This window comes from Zalophus californianus, chromosome 9 (genome assembly GCF_009762305.2).
Source record: "Zalophus californianus isolate mZalCal1 chromosome 9, mZalCal1.pri.v2, whole genome shotgun sequence".
NCBI lineage: Eukaryota > Metazoa > Chordata > Mammalia > Carnivora > Otariidae > Zalophus > Zalophus californianus.
This window is the reverse complement of record NC_045603.1, coordinates 30,441,261-30,455,884: the sequence shown is the minus strand read 5'-3', so window position 1 is coordinate 30,455,884 and position 14,624 is coordinate 30,441,261. Positions and strand designations below refer to the sequence as shown.

Below are 14,624 nucleotides of genomic sequence, written 5' to 3'. Positions count from 1 at the left end.
ATGCCGTACTGTACATGTGTCATTTATGATGTGTGCAAGTACATCACTGGGATCAATTCCTTAAAGAATTATGAATGGGTCAAAGAGTGCATGTTTTTAAACTTACAAAAAGGTCTGTGATCACAATATAGTATCTTTCACAGCTTTATACATTTGGATTATATCCCCCTTGGGCTTTTCCATCCCATATTCAAGAGAGTCCCAATAATTCAGGTCACCTTCATATAGAAATTCTTGAATCTTTCAACTATTTCAGAGTTCCTTCTATATATTTTGGACCCTGATTATGTCCCACTTGTACTTCACTATCAGAAGTAAACTCAGATTTCTAGTTTGAGGGCACCACGATTTTGTACTTTCTGTTGCATTTCCAGGTTCGTGCTTGTCTTTGGGTCACAAAAGAAACTCCAGGCTGCCTTCTTCAAGGAAAAATAAACAAGGACATCTTCTAAGGAAATCTGTAAGAAGGAGTTTTCTATAACTATTTTTAAGAAAAGAAAAAAAATATAATTCCCAAGCATACATATCTATAAACTCTGATAAGAGAAGGCGGCCCAATAAAAAGATAATATTCTAATCTTCACTAGATAAACTTTAATACCTATCTAATACTTTCAGAATTAGTTTGTGATCTCCAAGCACTGTGTAATAATATAAATAAATGATGGCACTAACTGAACATTCCTCTGCCCTGAATGAGGGACTATTTAATCATGTTTTCCTTCTCGCTGACACTAAGTAATTATCTTACTAGTGTAGACATGGTCTAAAAAGAGCTGTGGGTGCTTTAAAAATAATCTTTAGTGGGCGCCTGGGTGGCTCAGATGGTTAAGCGTCTGCCTTCGGCTCAGGTCATGATCCCAGGGTCCTGGGATCGAGTCCCGCATCAGGCTCCCTGCTCCTTGGGAGCCTGCTTCTCCCTCTGCCTCTCTCTCTCTCTCTCTCTCTCTGTCTCTCATGAATAAATAAATAAAATCTTTAAAAAAATAAATAAATAAATAAAAATAAAAATAAAAATAATCTTTAGTAATGACAATCTGGGGAAACTTAATTTAACTTATTCAAATTCCCTATCTCTATGAGGATGGACAATTATAACAACATGCACCTTTACTGAGTTGTTACTATGGGCCAAGCACTTTTAAAGACTTCATAAGCATTATTTTATTTAATCATCACAACGAGGCAGGTAAATATAATTAACCTCCTTGTACAGATGAGGAAAGAAATAAAGCTTAGCAAGGTTAGGTAATTTGCCCAAGGTCACGGAGGCAGAAAGTAATGGGAGTCCATTTTTAACCCAATTCTATCAGACTCCAAAGCCTGAGCATTTAACCAATAACGGACTATCTCCATTAGAATCACTAGGAACCTTATTTAAAATGTGTAATTCCAGGGGCACCTGGGTGACTCAGTCAGTAAGCGTCCAACTCTTGGTTTTGGCTCAGGTCACGATCTCAGGGTTGTGAGATCGAGCCCCAAAGTGGGCTCTGTGCTCAGTGCAGTCTACTTGAGGTTCCCTCCCTCCCCCTCTCGTGTACGCTCTCCCTCTCTTTAAAATAAATATATAAATAAAATATTTTTTTAAATGTGTATTTCCAGCAAATTAAGCATTCTCTGGGGTGAGACCAAGGAAGTCTGATGTCCATCAAAACTAGAGAAATATGGCACTCTGCTACTGCCTCTCAGTGCATATACTAGATCACTTTAGCACTACAGAGTAATTTTTTGAACTAGAACAGTAGGAGAAACTTTAACAAAGCTACTACACAGGTTGCCATCAAGAACCATAATAGGAAAAATATTTATGGCAAACTTTTACTATGGTTTCACCATGAGGAAAACAACTTAAAAATTCCAAATTTCATTCTGGTCCTATTTGAAAGAAAAGAAAAAAGAAAAGAAAAAAAGAGGAAGGAAAGGAAAGGAAAGGAAAGGAAAGGAAAGGAAAGGAAAGGAAAGGAAAGAGGAAAGGAAAGGAAAGGAAAAGAAATGAAACGAAACGAAACTTGTTCATCATCATTTATTCTACAAACAGCCCAAAGGCTAAATAGGGATTGAGTCAATGACAGGATAACCTTGAAAGAAAAAAAGGGGGGGAAGTGACAACTTCAATGTTAAAATTATATAAATTTAAATCAAAACTTCTAAAATGCAACTCAGATTCTACAAACCACGTGACAGTACTTTTAAACTCTCCTAATGTTTAAATAAACTTGAGTGCTGCCCTTTGGGAAGGTAGCCTAATGGAAAAAATGTGGCTCCAGAATCAGACTGCAAACCAGGCCCAGCCAGGCTATAGAGCTTCAGCAAAGTCACTGAACCTTCAAAAGGGATGGAAACACTTCACCGGTTACTGTTTCTTCCCATTCCCCTGTCCTCTGATCCTTCCCAACCCACCCTGTGAAACCCAAGAGCCCAACACCTTCTAAAAGGTTATCAAGTATAAATCTACCACACTTTATGCTCTATTTCCTCCAGTCATGACCAGAAGTTGAAGCCTTGAGCCCCTCTGGTCATCAATCACATGTACTCACTCCCATAATGCTCTGAATGTCCCCTTAGCTGACCCTAACACCTATGCCTTCTCTCCTTTCCAAAAGTTACCTCTCAGCCAGAGGAACACCCACTAGATGATCTCCCTTATACTTACCTCCTCCTCCCTGAAAGTCCCTTCTTCACAACCACTTATGTTTGACTTTGCTTGGGAACCCCAAGTTTCCTGAAACCCTCTCAAGTGACAATCATTTTCTCTTTCACATTTCACCTACCCCAGGTCACAGTTTTCTTCTCCAACTCCTGATATTATTAGTTCATTCCAAAGATATCTCACCCCTACAACACATAAGGCATTGTGGCAAGGGCAGGGAAAGTCCTAAGTAACAAAATAGGCAAAATCTCTAAATGGGGAGCTTACTTACATTCAGATGAAGAGGAGGAAAACAAGTCAACAACAAGCAAACATATTTTAAACTGTGCTAACAGATATGAAAGATAAGTCAGGGAGTCATAATAAGAATTCTGTGTGGGGGTAGAATACTTAATTCAGATGAAGTTATCAGTAGCATTTTAAGTAGAGGCATCAAGGACAAGAAGGAGCCAGCCAAGCAGAGTGAAAAGTGAAGGGCCTTTCAGACCAAGGGAATAACCAAGACTCTCCAAAGCCCTCTACTTCCATGCTTCCTCAGCGACTCATTCAGTGGCCCCACCCCAAAGTTCAGTGACTTTGCTGAAGCTCTATAGCCTGGCTGGGCCTGGTTTGCAGTCTGATTCTGGAGCCACATCTTGTCATCGGCAGAACCTGAACATTTCCCAGATCATGAATCAAAAGCCATCATCCTCTGACAACCTGCAGAGGCTCTCTTCATTTCTCCCTCCGATTTCTAATCTTCATTTCTCTCCTTATCCAATTGATAATCCCTCTCTTACACATATATTCAACCCCTTAACCCTCCCTCCTTCCTTTAAATTTCCTCAGCCAAGTCCCAATCACTCTGCCTTTTCTGGGACTATATCTGTACCAGCGAAAAGGGCTAGACACACCCCCAAACAGATTGGAAACACTGTAAAATCAGAACCACTAATTTCACAAGGATCTTCCATACTGTCCAGCAGTGCTTAATTCTGCAATAGTCCCCTCCCCACTCTCCTAATGACGTGGAGCCTGATGTGGGACTCGATCTCACGACCCTGAGAGCATGACCTGAGCCAAAATCAAGAGTCAGACACTTGATCGACTGAGCCACCCAGGTGCCCCTGCTAATGACTATGTAATATCTTCTCCTCTCAATTCAACAATTCTACCCCACCCTGGACCTTGGCTTTCATGATACCCTACTGTCATGGTTTTTTCCCTATCTTTCTGATTATCCCTTCTTAGATTCTTTTGCCATTTCTTCTTCTGGTCTAGAGGTTGGAGATCTTTAGGACTCAGTCTTGGGCCATTTGCCCTCATTGTTCTATGTTCTTCCCAGGTGATCTCAAATATTCCCATGACTTTGCTAAAATCAAAAACAAATGGAGACCAGCCTTGAAAATTCCCTGAGCAGACAAAACCTATTTAGTCATACAAAGATTAATTTAGCTTATTTTGTAAAACTAACTTGACCTGGGTCATTTCTTGCTTATGTCCCTGGAAATCATAAGAAAACTGTTTCCCAAGGTAACTGCTGACCAACACCCTATCATTTAAGACAATTCTAATATTACAAACAATCAGTGTAAAGAATAAAGTCACTGCTTTCTTACAGTAAAAGCTGCTTTATAACATATCTCTGAGCCTCATTCCATGTTTTGAGTTACTCCCAGTTTGCAAACTGTCTTTATGGCATGCACACAATAAACTTTTACTAATTACTATTTCAGGGACTGCTTGGTGTTACTTGTTATTTCTGAATTTTTGACAACTTTAAATACCATCTTTATGCTAAGAACCCCCACATTTCTCTCTTTCCCAGATCACCACGCTAGTTTGAAGACCACCATCATCTCCTGTTGTTATTACTAAAATAGCTTCTAACTGATTTCTCTACTAATAGTCCAGTCTCCACATAGTGGCCACAAGGATCTTTTTGAGGTATAAATCATATCATGCCATTCCCTTACTTAAAACCCCTCAACAACTTTTCACAACTCTCAGAACAAAATCCTAAAACATGGCCTCTGTCTTAGTTTTCTGTGGCTGCCATAACAAATTGCCACAAACTTAGAGGCTTAAAACAAAGGAAATTTTCTTGTATAGTTCTGAAGGCCAGAAGTACAAAATCAAGGTGTTGGCAGGAATCTCTCTGAAGTTCTAAAGTGGATTCCATTCCTTGCCTCTTCCAATGTCTGAGGCCTCCAGAAGCTCTTTGGTTCATGGCTGCATGACTCCAATTCCTGCCTCTGGCTTCATATGGCCTTCTCCTCTTATTTCCTCTGTGTCTCTCATAAGAACACTTGTCATTGGATTCAAGGCTCACCAAGATAATCCAGGATGATCTCTTTTAGGGATCCTTAACTTAATTACATCTGGAAAGAACTTTTTTTTTTTTCCCAAATAAGGTTACATTTACAGGTTTCAGGGACATGTTTGAAGTGCCACCATTGGACCCACTCTAGCCTCCAAGACCTTACCTAAACTGCCTCTGCTTTCCCCTGCAAACTCATCTCCCAAAGCTCTCTTCCTTTGTTTACAGGTTCTAGCCCTTCTGGTCCTTTTTTTTAAGTAAGTTTGTTTGTATATGTATGTATGCATGTACGTATGTAAGTATGTATGTAATCTCTACACCCAATGCCAGGCTTGAACTCATGACCCTGAGATCAAGAGTCATATGCTCTTCCAAATGAGCCAGCCAGGCACCTCTGGCCTTCTTCTATTTCCTTGATCAAGGACAAGTTCTTTCCCACCCTTGGTTTTTGCATATGCTATTCTCTCTCCAGTCTTTGTCTAGCTAGCTCCTCCTTTAGGTCTTGAGTTAAATCTAACTTCTACAAAGGAGTGTCTCTTAACCCCATAAACTGATGTTGCCACTGTTCTTCCTCAAAGCACTCTTCCTTTTCTTCATACCATGCACTTCTTTTCCTGTTTCAGGTTGTACTTGCACATGATTTCTGTGTTTCCTAGTTAAAATCTGTCTCTATCATCGGACTGTGAATTCTTCATACCCCCTGAAAAAGCATACACACATGTTTTGTTCACCTCTGTATGTATACCCAGAGCATAAGCCAGCATCTGGTACACAGTAGCATTAACTAAATAAAGGAGGACTAAATAAATAGAGGACCTCCCATTTCCCCCTTTGAACAAGATTAGATACATGCAAATAAGAGGGTTAGAATAGTGACCGGACAGCCAAGGACACCCCTGGCCTGCAGTAGACAACTCTCCCAGGCCAGCCTGAGAAAATGATTGAGCTTGGCACAAAAGGAAAAGTAGTGTCTGATTAACAGCAAGTTGTAAAGACCTGTCTACTCTTCAGTTCTGCCATGGACAACTATTCAATTCAGGAACTCATTTCACCTTTTATAATAATCCCTACTTCCTGTTCAAAAAAATTGACTGAGGTTTCTCTGAAATCTCAGGAAAAAATTCCAATACAAACTGATTTCTACTCACAGCCTAATTCACATATATATCTTGCTTTCTTAATTCTGCTAAATTACAAAATGACTCAAGTATTAATAAATCCTGCTGGCCTGTTTTAAAGTCTAATAGGCACAGAGGGACATAGAAATCTTTTCTGGGATACATGAAATTCTCCAGCCTCTTCTTTTCCCCTAAAGTTGTCTTTATTTAAAAAATAATTGAGATGTAATTCAAATACCATAAATTCACCCTTTTATAGTGTATAATTCAGTGTTTTACCCAAAGTTGTACAACCATTGTCACTATGTAATTCCAGAACATTCTCATCACACCCCTGCCCACAAAAAAAGAAACAAACAAACAAAAAAAAAACCACACCATCCCCATTAGCAAGCATTCTCTACTCCTCCCTCCCCCAACCCCTGGCAAACCCTATGTACTATCTCTATGATTTTCCCAGTCTTTTTTCACTTTCATGAAATTGAAACAGAGATAAAATGATTTGTACAGGGTTGCCGTCACTTAGACAGCAAGATCATAACATACGTATTTATAGTAACACTTTAAACTATATGTAAAAAAAAAAAACACCAAAAGGTCAGTAAAAATATGTTTATCTCAACTATACATATCCTAAATGTGGCTATAAGACATCTGATGTCTTAAAATAGTGAATCCCCACTATTCACTTAGAATAGTGATTCCCAGGCTGTGTCTCAGGCTGGGGAGAGGCAGGGGTGTAGGGCATTAGGCAGAATCACTAAGGAGGAAGAGAGACATGATTGGTGGACAGGAAATGTACTTAGGATGGGGTGATGCAGAGAGAAGGTTAAGGGAAATATGAGGCTATGTGGTTTATAAAATAGACATATTTCTTTTTAGCCTAGGGTTTTGAAATTGGTGTTAATGTGCCCAGACGCTCACCTGCTTCCTTTTTATAGTGCCCCCAATGGGTCCCAGAACTCCAGGATCATTTCCTGTTTGTTTACAAGTAGTTAACGCATGTATTAATAGTGCTAACACCGCTTTGGAATGCTTGTTGGTTAATGACACCTTGCAAAATAATGCAGGAACTTTGACTTTTTAATATTCTGTCTGTATTTCAAACAAACAAAATAATTACAAGCTTAACTCACCTGTTACCATCAACAAATGTGTACACAGAAACAATGACCCCATAGACTAAAATTATTAGAATCCATTTGCAAAAATAATTAGCCACACATTTTATTTTATGTCTTAATCAATATTGCAAAAACCATTAACAAAAGGAAAAAAAAAGGATGGAAACTGCTCATCACAAAGGAAAAAAATTCATTGTTCAAAAGATTAATATGAACCTCAACATTCTTTATGCTCATTTAAAAATATTATTAAAACAGCAATTTAAAGGGACAAACAAGTCAAAATTAAATATTTTATTAATTAAAACTGAGATCCTAAAACCACTAAGACTCTACAACTTAAAAATAACCTCTTGTCTTCAACCTAGAAAAGTTTGATTTGCCAACATACAATGAATACGCAGGAGCCTACCCCTGGGGGAGTAAACAGATTTTCTTATACAAATAAGCTTATACAAATAAGTTATTCTGAGTTACAGAGATCCTGCAGATGACTAGGTTATCATTTGTTTAAAAGACGACTGCTAGAACAAACTGAGGGTGCTGGAGTGGTGGGGGGTGGGAGGGATGGGGTGGCTGGTGATAGACAGTGGGGAGGGTATGTGCTATGGTGAGCGCTGTGAATTGTGAAAGACTGTTGAATCACAGATCTGTACCTCTGAAACAAGTAATGCAATATATGTTAAAAAAAAAAAGAAGAAGATAGCAGGAGGGGAAGAATGAAGGGGAGTAAGTCGGAGGGGGAGACGAACCATGAGAGACGATGGACTCTGAAAAACAAACTGAGGGTTCTAGAGGGGAGGGGCGTGGGAGGATGGGTTAGCCTGGTGATGGGTATTAAGGAGGGCACGTTCTGCATGGAGCACTGGGTGTTATGCACAAACAATGAATCATGGAACACTACATCAAAAACTAATGATGTAATGTATGGTGATTAACATAATAACAAAAAAATGGAAAAAAAAGACGACTGCTAGAAATGCCTATTTAGACAATCTACTCATAGAACTGGACACTAAATGACAGTAACCATTGAAAATGGAAACCTCTTGTCTACCAAATATTTTACTGAAACTGTTTTTAGTATGTAAAGTAACTTAAAAGATCAACTCTTCATTGTCTACAGCAGAAGAGAGCTTTGGTACCAATAAATTGGAATTAGGGAATCAAAATAAATTTTGTTTGTAATTTTATAGTATGTTTTTGAAATCAAATTGGAAATGCCTAAAGATGAAAATATGAAAGTCTCATTCTTCTGTTACATACACCATCAGGAGGAATGAACAACTAGACACTTTCAAGTTATTGATATAAATAAAGCACTATCCTAAAACTCCTTCCAAAAAGATTAATGGGTCACAGCCTGCAATTTTGGCAATAGATAAACAATTAAGTATTTTGCTTTTCAGTGCCCCCCCCCCCTTCACCTTTGGACAGGAGCAGCAAGACACTGGAATAAAAGTAATTCCAATAAGTACTTCCAGAATACATCAATTTTAGTTTTTCCATTTGATAGGGGGTTAACAAGAACAAAAAAACAAAAAGAGAAAGGGTAATTTAAATTAAAAAGTAGACCAGGCAAGAGGAGAGGGTGGGTTTAGAACAACTGCTATCAAACAACCATTTTTGCAAAATTCAGAGTATTCTTAAAAATCCTTCTTAAATTACACGCATGGCCATGTACATTGCACATGAAATTTGGACAATTCTTTGATAAACTTTAAGGTTGCTAAGTAACTTAATGAAAGGTATTAACACATTTTCATTTTAAGAAGCAAAAGAGAAATAAAATATTCAAGATACATAGCACTTTTACTTTTTAAAATGGTGATCCTAAAAGCTTTTCTTAAATTCACATTCTGCAAAGTTCCTTCTCTCCCGTCATCATGTACACACTGAAAACACCTTTACTTATGAGTACTGTCATCTAATTCTCTATGGAGTATGCGTTTTTCATAAATCTAGACCAAAGTGAACTAATTGAGATTTAATTCTAAATTCAGCCTATGATCTCTGGATATAGCATTGAAATAAAACTAGTAAACATACTTTTTTCTTAAAAAAAAAAGTATGCTTTTGCTCAGATAATTAGTTTTGGTAGATAATATTTATATTCTTAGCCCAAAAGATTACTTTTAGAGTTTGAAGAGTAAAGCTAAAAACAAAAATTGGTTCAACAATTGTCAAAATAAAATGAATACAAACATTGACCACAACTTTCCACTCAATCCAAACTAAACCACTTCAGTTGGGCTCAGCTCACTTAATTATTTTTTAAGGATTTATTTATTTATTTGAGAAAGAGAGTGGAGGGAGGGGCAGAGGGAGAGAGAATCTCAAGAAGACTCCCCACTTAGTGCAGAGCCCAATGTGGGGCTTGATCCCATGACCCCTGAGATCATGACCTGAGCTGAAACCAAGAGTTGGACACTTAACCGACTGAGCCCCCCAGGCGACCCTCACTTAATTTAAAACTGTCCCTCTTTTCCAGCTTCATAACTGAACTGAATGTTGTTCAACCACATTATCTGTGTTAAAAGTGAAGATATAAAAAGTGTTATAAAGACTGCAAGAGTGATTGTAATTTGTGATCAAAACATTTCAGAGCTGGGAGGAATCTTTGAGAGCTAATCCAGCACCCATATTTACAGATGAGAAAACTGAGGCCAAAACAGTCTGTTGGTCAAAGGACAGGACCAAAATCACATTCCATGGCTGAGCCTTTCATTCATTCATCATCCATCCATCCAGCCACCCATTAACCCACTTAATGAAAGCTGCCTAAGTACCAGGCTGATGCTAGGTGCTGATAACAGGCTGCAAGGTGGCATTCACCAGTGCCCAGACAGTCTTTTTCCTTGTTTTAAGGTAAATCCTTAAATGTCCTAATCAGGAAGACTCCTAGAAAAATCCCACAGCCTTCGTAGCATGGGGCCCACTTTCAGTTTCACACATTTCAGTAAACGCAGTTGGGTTTAACTTCAGAGAGCCAACAACTGTGTTTACTTTAAACGACTAAGCATTAACAAAGGAAGCACAGTATTGTGAATGAGTCCCTCTCCAGTACATTCATAACTTAAGGAAGTGCAATCAGAAAATGCCCCCCCACACACAAAAAAAGAGTTCACAGAGAGGACAGCTTACAAAATCAGAGCAATATGAGGTATCAATACAAATCAGTGAAGTCTAATAGCTCAAGTTCACCAAGTGTGGAATGTAAATATCTCCCCATTTCATCAGACGTGGGTATGCTTTTCTGAGATGTCTCCACGTTAAAAAGACCTCCAAATTCATATTCAAACTAATGACCTCTTCCAATGAAACATACATCTAAACCAGGCCTCTTTCCTTCAGATCAACTTTCTTTGATTTCTAGTTGATTAAAGGAAAATCAAAATAAAAAAAAAAAACCACCTAAAATTTAATGTGCTGGCTAAAAGAAATTCAAATCCTATATACAATCAAAATAGCAATAGCTCCAACCGCACATTTATGAGTTCTGTTTTTAAAGGGATGGGTAGTGAACTTACCCATCAACAACATAACTCATCCCTCACTCTGCTTGGACTTTTACATTCTGTAATATTAAGTCTGGCACTTAAACGTTTTGTGTATCTCAATTCACAGTCAACTTCTTTAAGGAGAAGAAACCATATTGACAAAGCTCTTAAATAAGACAACCCATCAGTAAGGCACTTTGAGAGATTAAACAGCAACTCTCTACGCACCCACTTTTAGTGTCCTATACCAAAATGGAACACAGCTCTCACAGAGCTCTTGCAGATGACCAGTGGGTGATTTCTGATAAAATAAAATCTTCACTGACGTTCTTTACCGGCTCTTTGACTTTCTTGAAGCTCTTGTCAGCTCAGGAAGAAGGTGCTGTTGTGCTCCTCTATTTCTCAAACTTCCAGATTTGGTTTTTATCTAGAGCATCACAAGTTCTCATTTGAACATCAGGTCGACCCTCAGGTGTCCGAAAAGCACTAAGACACAGCCCCGAGAGTGGATGAAAAATGGTTCCATCTTCTTTAAAATGCCAAATAATGTTTGCTGGGATAGGGAATCCATCTTTTGGACAATTTTGCATTCCTACATATTTTTTTTGCTCAGGAACCTCTGCACATAATTCTGTCACAGAGTTAAACCTTATTTCTTTGTTTGAAGTATATTCAAAGAATTGATTGCCTCCTTGACCATGGCATCCAAACAGGGAAAGGTTAGCACCTGTGGGATTGTTGTCAGGAGAATTATAATCTAAACATTCAGAAGAGATTCCCATACTGCGAACAGCTCCATGCCAACCAGGCCTATCCTCTGGAACGTGTAAATTAGAAAACACATTTTTCAAATACCAGTCAAAACTCTGGCACTTCAGCCGTTCTCGTAGTAATTTTCTTTCAGAAATATCACCATAAGCTTCTTTCCTTGCTGGAGGGTTTCGATTGTAGAAATGCTCTTTGTACTCGTCCATCCACACTTCCGCTGCTCGAGCAGTATTCTGTAGGAAATTGGGTCTAGCATATGGTGCCCGCTTGGGGAATACATGGCCCACGTGGGAACACGGGTGGATCTCCAATTTACCACCACACTGCCACACCCTAAAAGACAGCTCAAGGTTTTCACCTCCCCACACTTCCATTCCAGTGTCATATGTTCCAAGGTACTGAAAGTATTTCTTGCTGACAGCAAACAGTCCTCCAGCCATGGTGGGCGATCTGATTGGGTCAATTCTCGATTTCCGTCTGTCCCTTTCATGTTTGGGGACAGAATGCCACTGGAAGGTTAAGCGCCAGTCAAATCCACCAATCATGGGCTCCCCCGTCTGCATATAGAATTCAAAAGTATTCCAATCAATGGTGTCTATAACAGGACAAACAATTGCCGTCTCATCGTTACCAATTCTTTCCAAAAGTGGTTCTAACCAACCAGAATTACACTCACAGTGACAATCCAGGAAAGTGAGGACATCCCCAGTGGCAAAAGTGGCCCCAATCAGGCGGGCTCTAACCAGCCCCTCCCGCTTATTTGTTCTAATCAAGCGCACTCTATCAAGAGTGCTGATGTAAGTTTCAAGCTGTGTCTTCAAATAAACTCTGTCACTCAAGTCATCCACTAAGATGATCTCCTTCAAAAGGACCGCAGGAGAAGTTTCTAAAACACTGTGGATGGTGCGGAGCAAAGTCGACCAGGCTTCATTATAGAAAGCAATGATAACAGAGGTGGTGGGAAGTCTCCTATAATTAAACTTCTTGGATTTACATTCATACATTCTTTTATCCTCTATGTGGCGATGCAGGGAAATCCTGTCACTGAGATAAATATTAATGGCATATCTCTCAATAAGTTCTTCTTGCTGCTTCAATTCACCCTCGCTGAGCTGGAGTTTGCCGGCTTTTCCCCACTCCCCAAGTGCATGGGAGTCGGCAGGGGGCTTCTTGTAGAGCGGTTGAGACAAATCCTCTGCCTTTTCCCAGGGGTCTGAAAGCTGTTTTGGTCCCCGCTCCCTGGCAAGGTCGGCTGCTGGGGAGGCATGCAAAGTGGAGACCGAGAGTTCCACCAAGATATAGGCCACTGTTAAAAGCGCCAGCAACAGGCAGCTTTTGCCTGCCCAGGTCCACCTCACGGCCATCCGGATCCTCATGGCCAGGGCGCAAACGCGGCCACCCGAGTCACCACGCAGGAGAAGGGCTGCGGATCCGCAGATTTGAGTTCCTGGCTCAGGTAGGAGCGAACTTCCGAGCGGGTCCCTTCTTTGACGCAAACGCTCGGCTCCCTTCCAGCCACAGGGGCTTCCAGGGGTGACCTGAGACTCCTCAGTCCTTGGCCTCCGGCACAGCCCCAACTCCTCTCTCCCCGCTTCCTCCTGCTCTTTTCACAACTTTTCACAAACTCTCTCGCCAGCACCCCACCCTCCCTGGGCCGAGGACAAACCCCTCCCCTTCCCACTCACTCCTCCTGGTGGTTAGTTCGCGAAAGTCGTCGGCCAGGCCCAGGCTGTAGGCGACTCTGCGGGGCTGGGATGGGGGCGCCGGGACCGACACGACCAACGTGCCCGACTCTCCCGCCGCTCTCAAACTCCACCCAGGTCCTCAGTGGTTCTCCCGCGGCCCAGTGTGGACAAGAGGCAAGGTTTCCGACCAGTCGAGCATTGGCCTCATCACAAAAAGAGTAACACTTACCAAGTTGTTTGCCGCTGGGACTAAAGTCCACGGAGGTGATCGCAGCTTTGTGGCCCTTAAAATATCGCTCCAGAGCGGGGTCCTCCTGGGAAGGAAAGTTGTCAAGTTTTGCAAGCAGGTGCAGACCTCGGACGCGGGGGTTCCGGGATCAGCCCGGTCTCCTTCCCCGGAGCCGGGCCTGGGAATGGCCACACTGGCGGCGAGCCTGCGGGGCAGGGGTGTCCTGCGCGAGCACACGCCCGCACCCCTGCCGAGGGACGCCGGGCGCCGGCTTCCCGCGCAGAACCCGCAAAACCCGCCATGCGCGCTTCCCAGAATCACGTGCGCCCGCGGGGCCCCCTGGGCAACTCATTTGAATGCACGTTCCCGGGCCCCGGCCGCTGGCTCGGAGTCACAGGTGCGAGGCGGGGCCCCGGCTTTGGTACTTTTTAAAAACCTGCCAGGTGATTCTGACGCAGGCCCTCCACGGAAACCCTCAGAGAATTCTGGGGGCCATGGTGCTGCCCCGGCTCGGTCCGGGGCTCCGGGACGCGGGGAGAAGCGCCCGGGATCTGGCCAGAAGTCGGCCCCAGTAGCAGAGAGTGAGACGTGGACACCCCGGGGCGAGGGGCGAGGGGCTAGCGGCTCAGGACCCGGCTGCGGACGCCGGCCTCCATCTCCTGCCAGGTGCGAGCGCGGCCCGGACCTGGCGCCGCAGCCCGCGGCACCAGCTCCGGGGAGGCGCCCCCAGCCCCTCCTTACCAGGGCGGAGGCCATGGGAGGCGCAGTCGGCGCCGGGCTCCAGCCGGCGGGGGGATCCGGGGGAAGGGAGGGGACGGGGTAGGAAGGGGGGACCGTGCGGCGCCCGGAACCGTCTGCCCAGAGCGGCGGCGCCTCCCGGTCACTACAACAACGACGGCCCAGTCAAACCCCGCGCTCCAGGCGTGGCCAGTCGAGCCCCGAGGCGTCGCCGGCGCCGGAGGGATCCGGGCCGCAGGCGGCAGGCAACCGGGACGCCTCGGGGTCAGGTGTGACCCGAAAGCCAATGTTTACTAACACTCGCGCTCCCCGCGGCTTGAAACTGTGAAGTAGGGCAGTCACCGGGATGGAAATGAGACCGATGGGAGGAAGGGTAATGAGTCTATGATCGATGCAATCGAAGTTCTATTACACGTTAAAGAGACAGCGCCCAGAAATTTGAAGAGGGTTCCCCAACCGCTTAACGACGGGGGAAGGGAGTTTTGATCTGAAGTTGGGCAGCTTGATAGTTAT

General features: G+C 42.6%; 2 protein-coding genes across 5 annotated transcripts in view; both read right to left on the bottom strand.

Moving 5' to 3' along the window:
- Positions 1–14,257, bottom strand: part of POC1B (POC1 centriolar protein B) — a 96,194-nt gene extending 81,937 nt beyond the window's left edge. For 3 of the 4 annotated variants that reach the window (XM_027593637.2, XM_027593638.2, XM_027593640.2), the window contains exons 1-2: positions 14,115–14,257; positions 13,374–13,458 (exon numbers count right to left, since the gene is read on the bottom strand). In XM_027593637.2, the coding sequence (XP_027449438.1) occupies positions 13,374–13,458; positions 14,115–14,129 (100 nt within the window). In that variant the 5' untranslated portion in view covers positions 14,130–14,257. The remainder of the gene's footprint in view (positions 1–13,373; positions 13,459–14,114) is intronic. The other variant, XM_027593639.2, reaches the window with a different exon arrangement.
- LOC113921996 (polypeptide N-acetylgalactosaminyltransferase 4) lies at positions 8,038–13,366 on the bottom strand. Its single transcript, XM_027593636.1, has one exon. The coding sequence runs from the start codon at positions 12,833–12,835 to the stop codon at positions 11,087–11,089; it is 1,749 nt and encodes a 582-aa protein (XP_027449437.1). The 5' UTR covers positions 12,836–13,366; the 3' UTR covers positions 8,038–11,086.
- Positions 14,258–14,624: the final 367 nt, after the last annotated feature.

What these genes read in the sequence shown, in the direction of transcription:
- LOC113921996 (XM_027593636.1), bottom strand. Translation starts at nt 12,835, where the DNA reads ATGAGGATCCGGATGGCCGTGAGGTGGACCTGGGCAGGCAAAAGCTGC.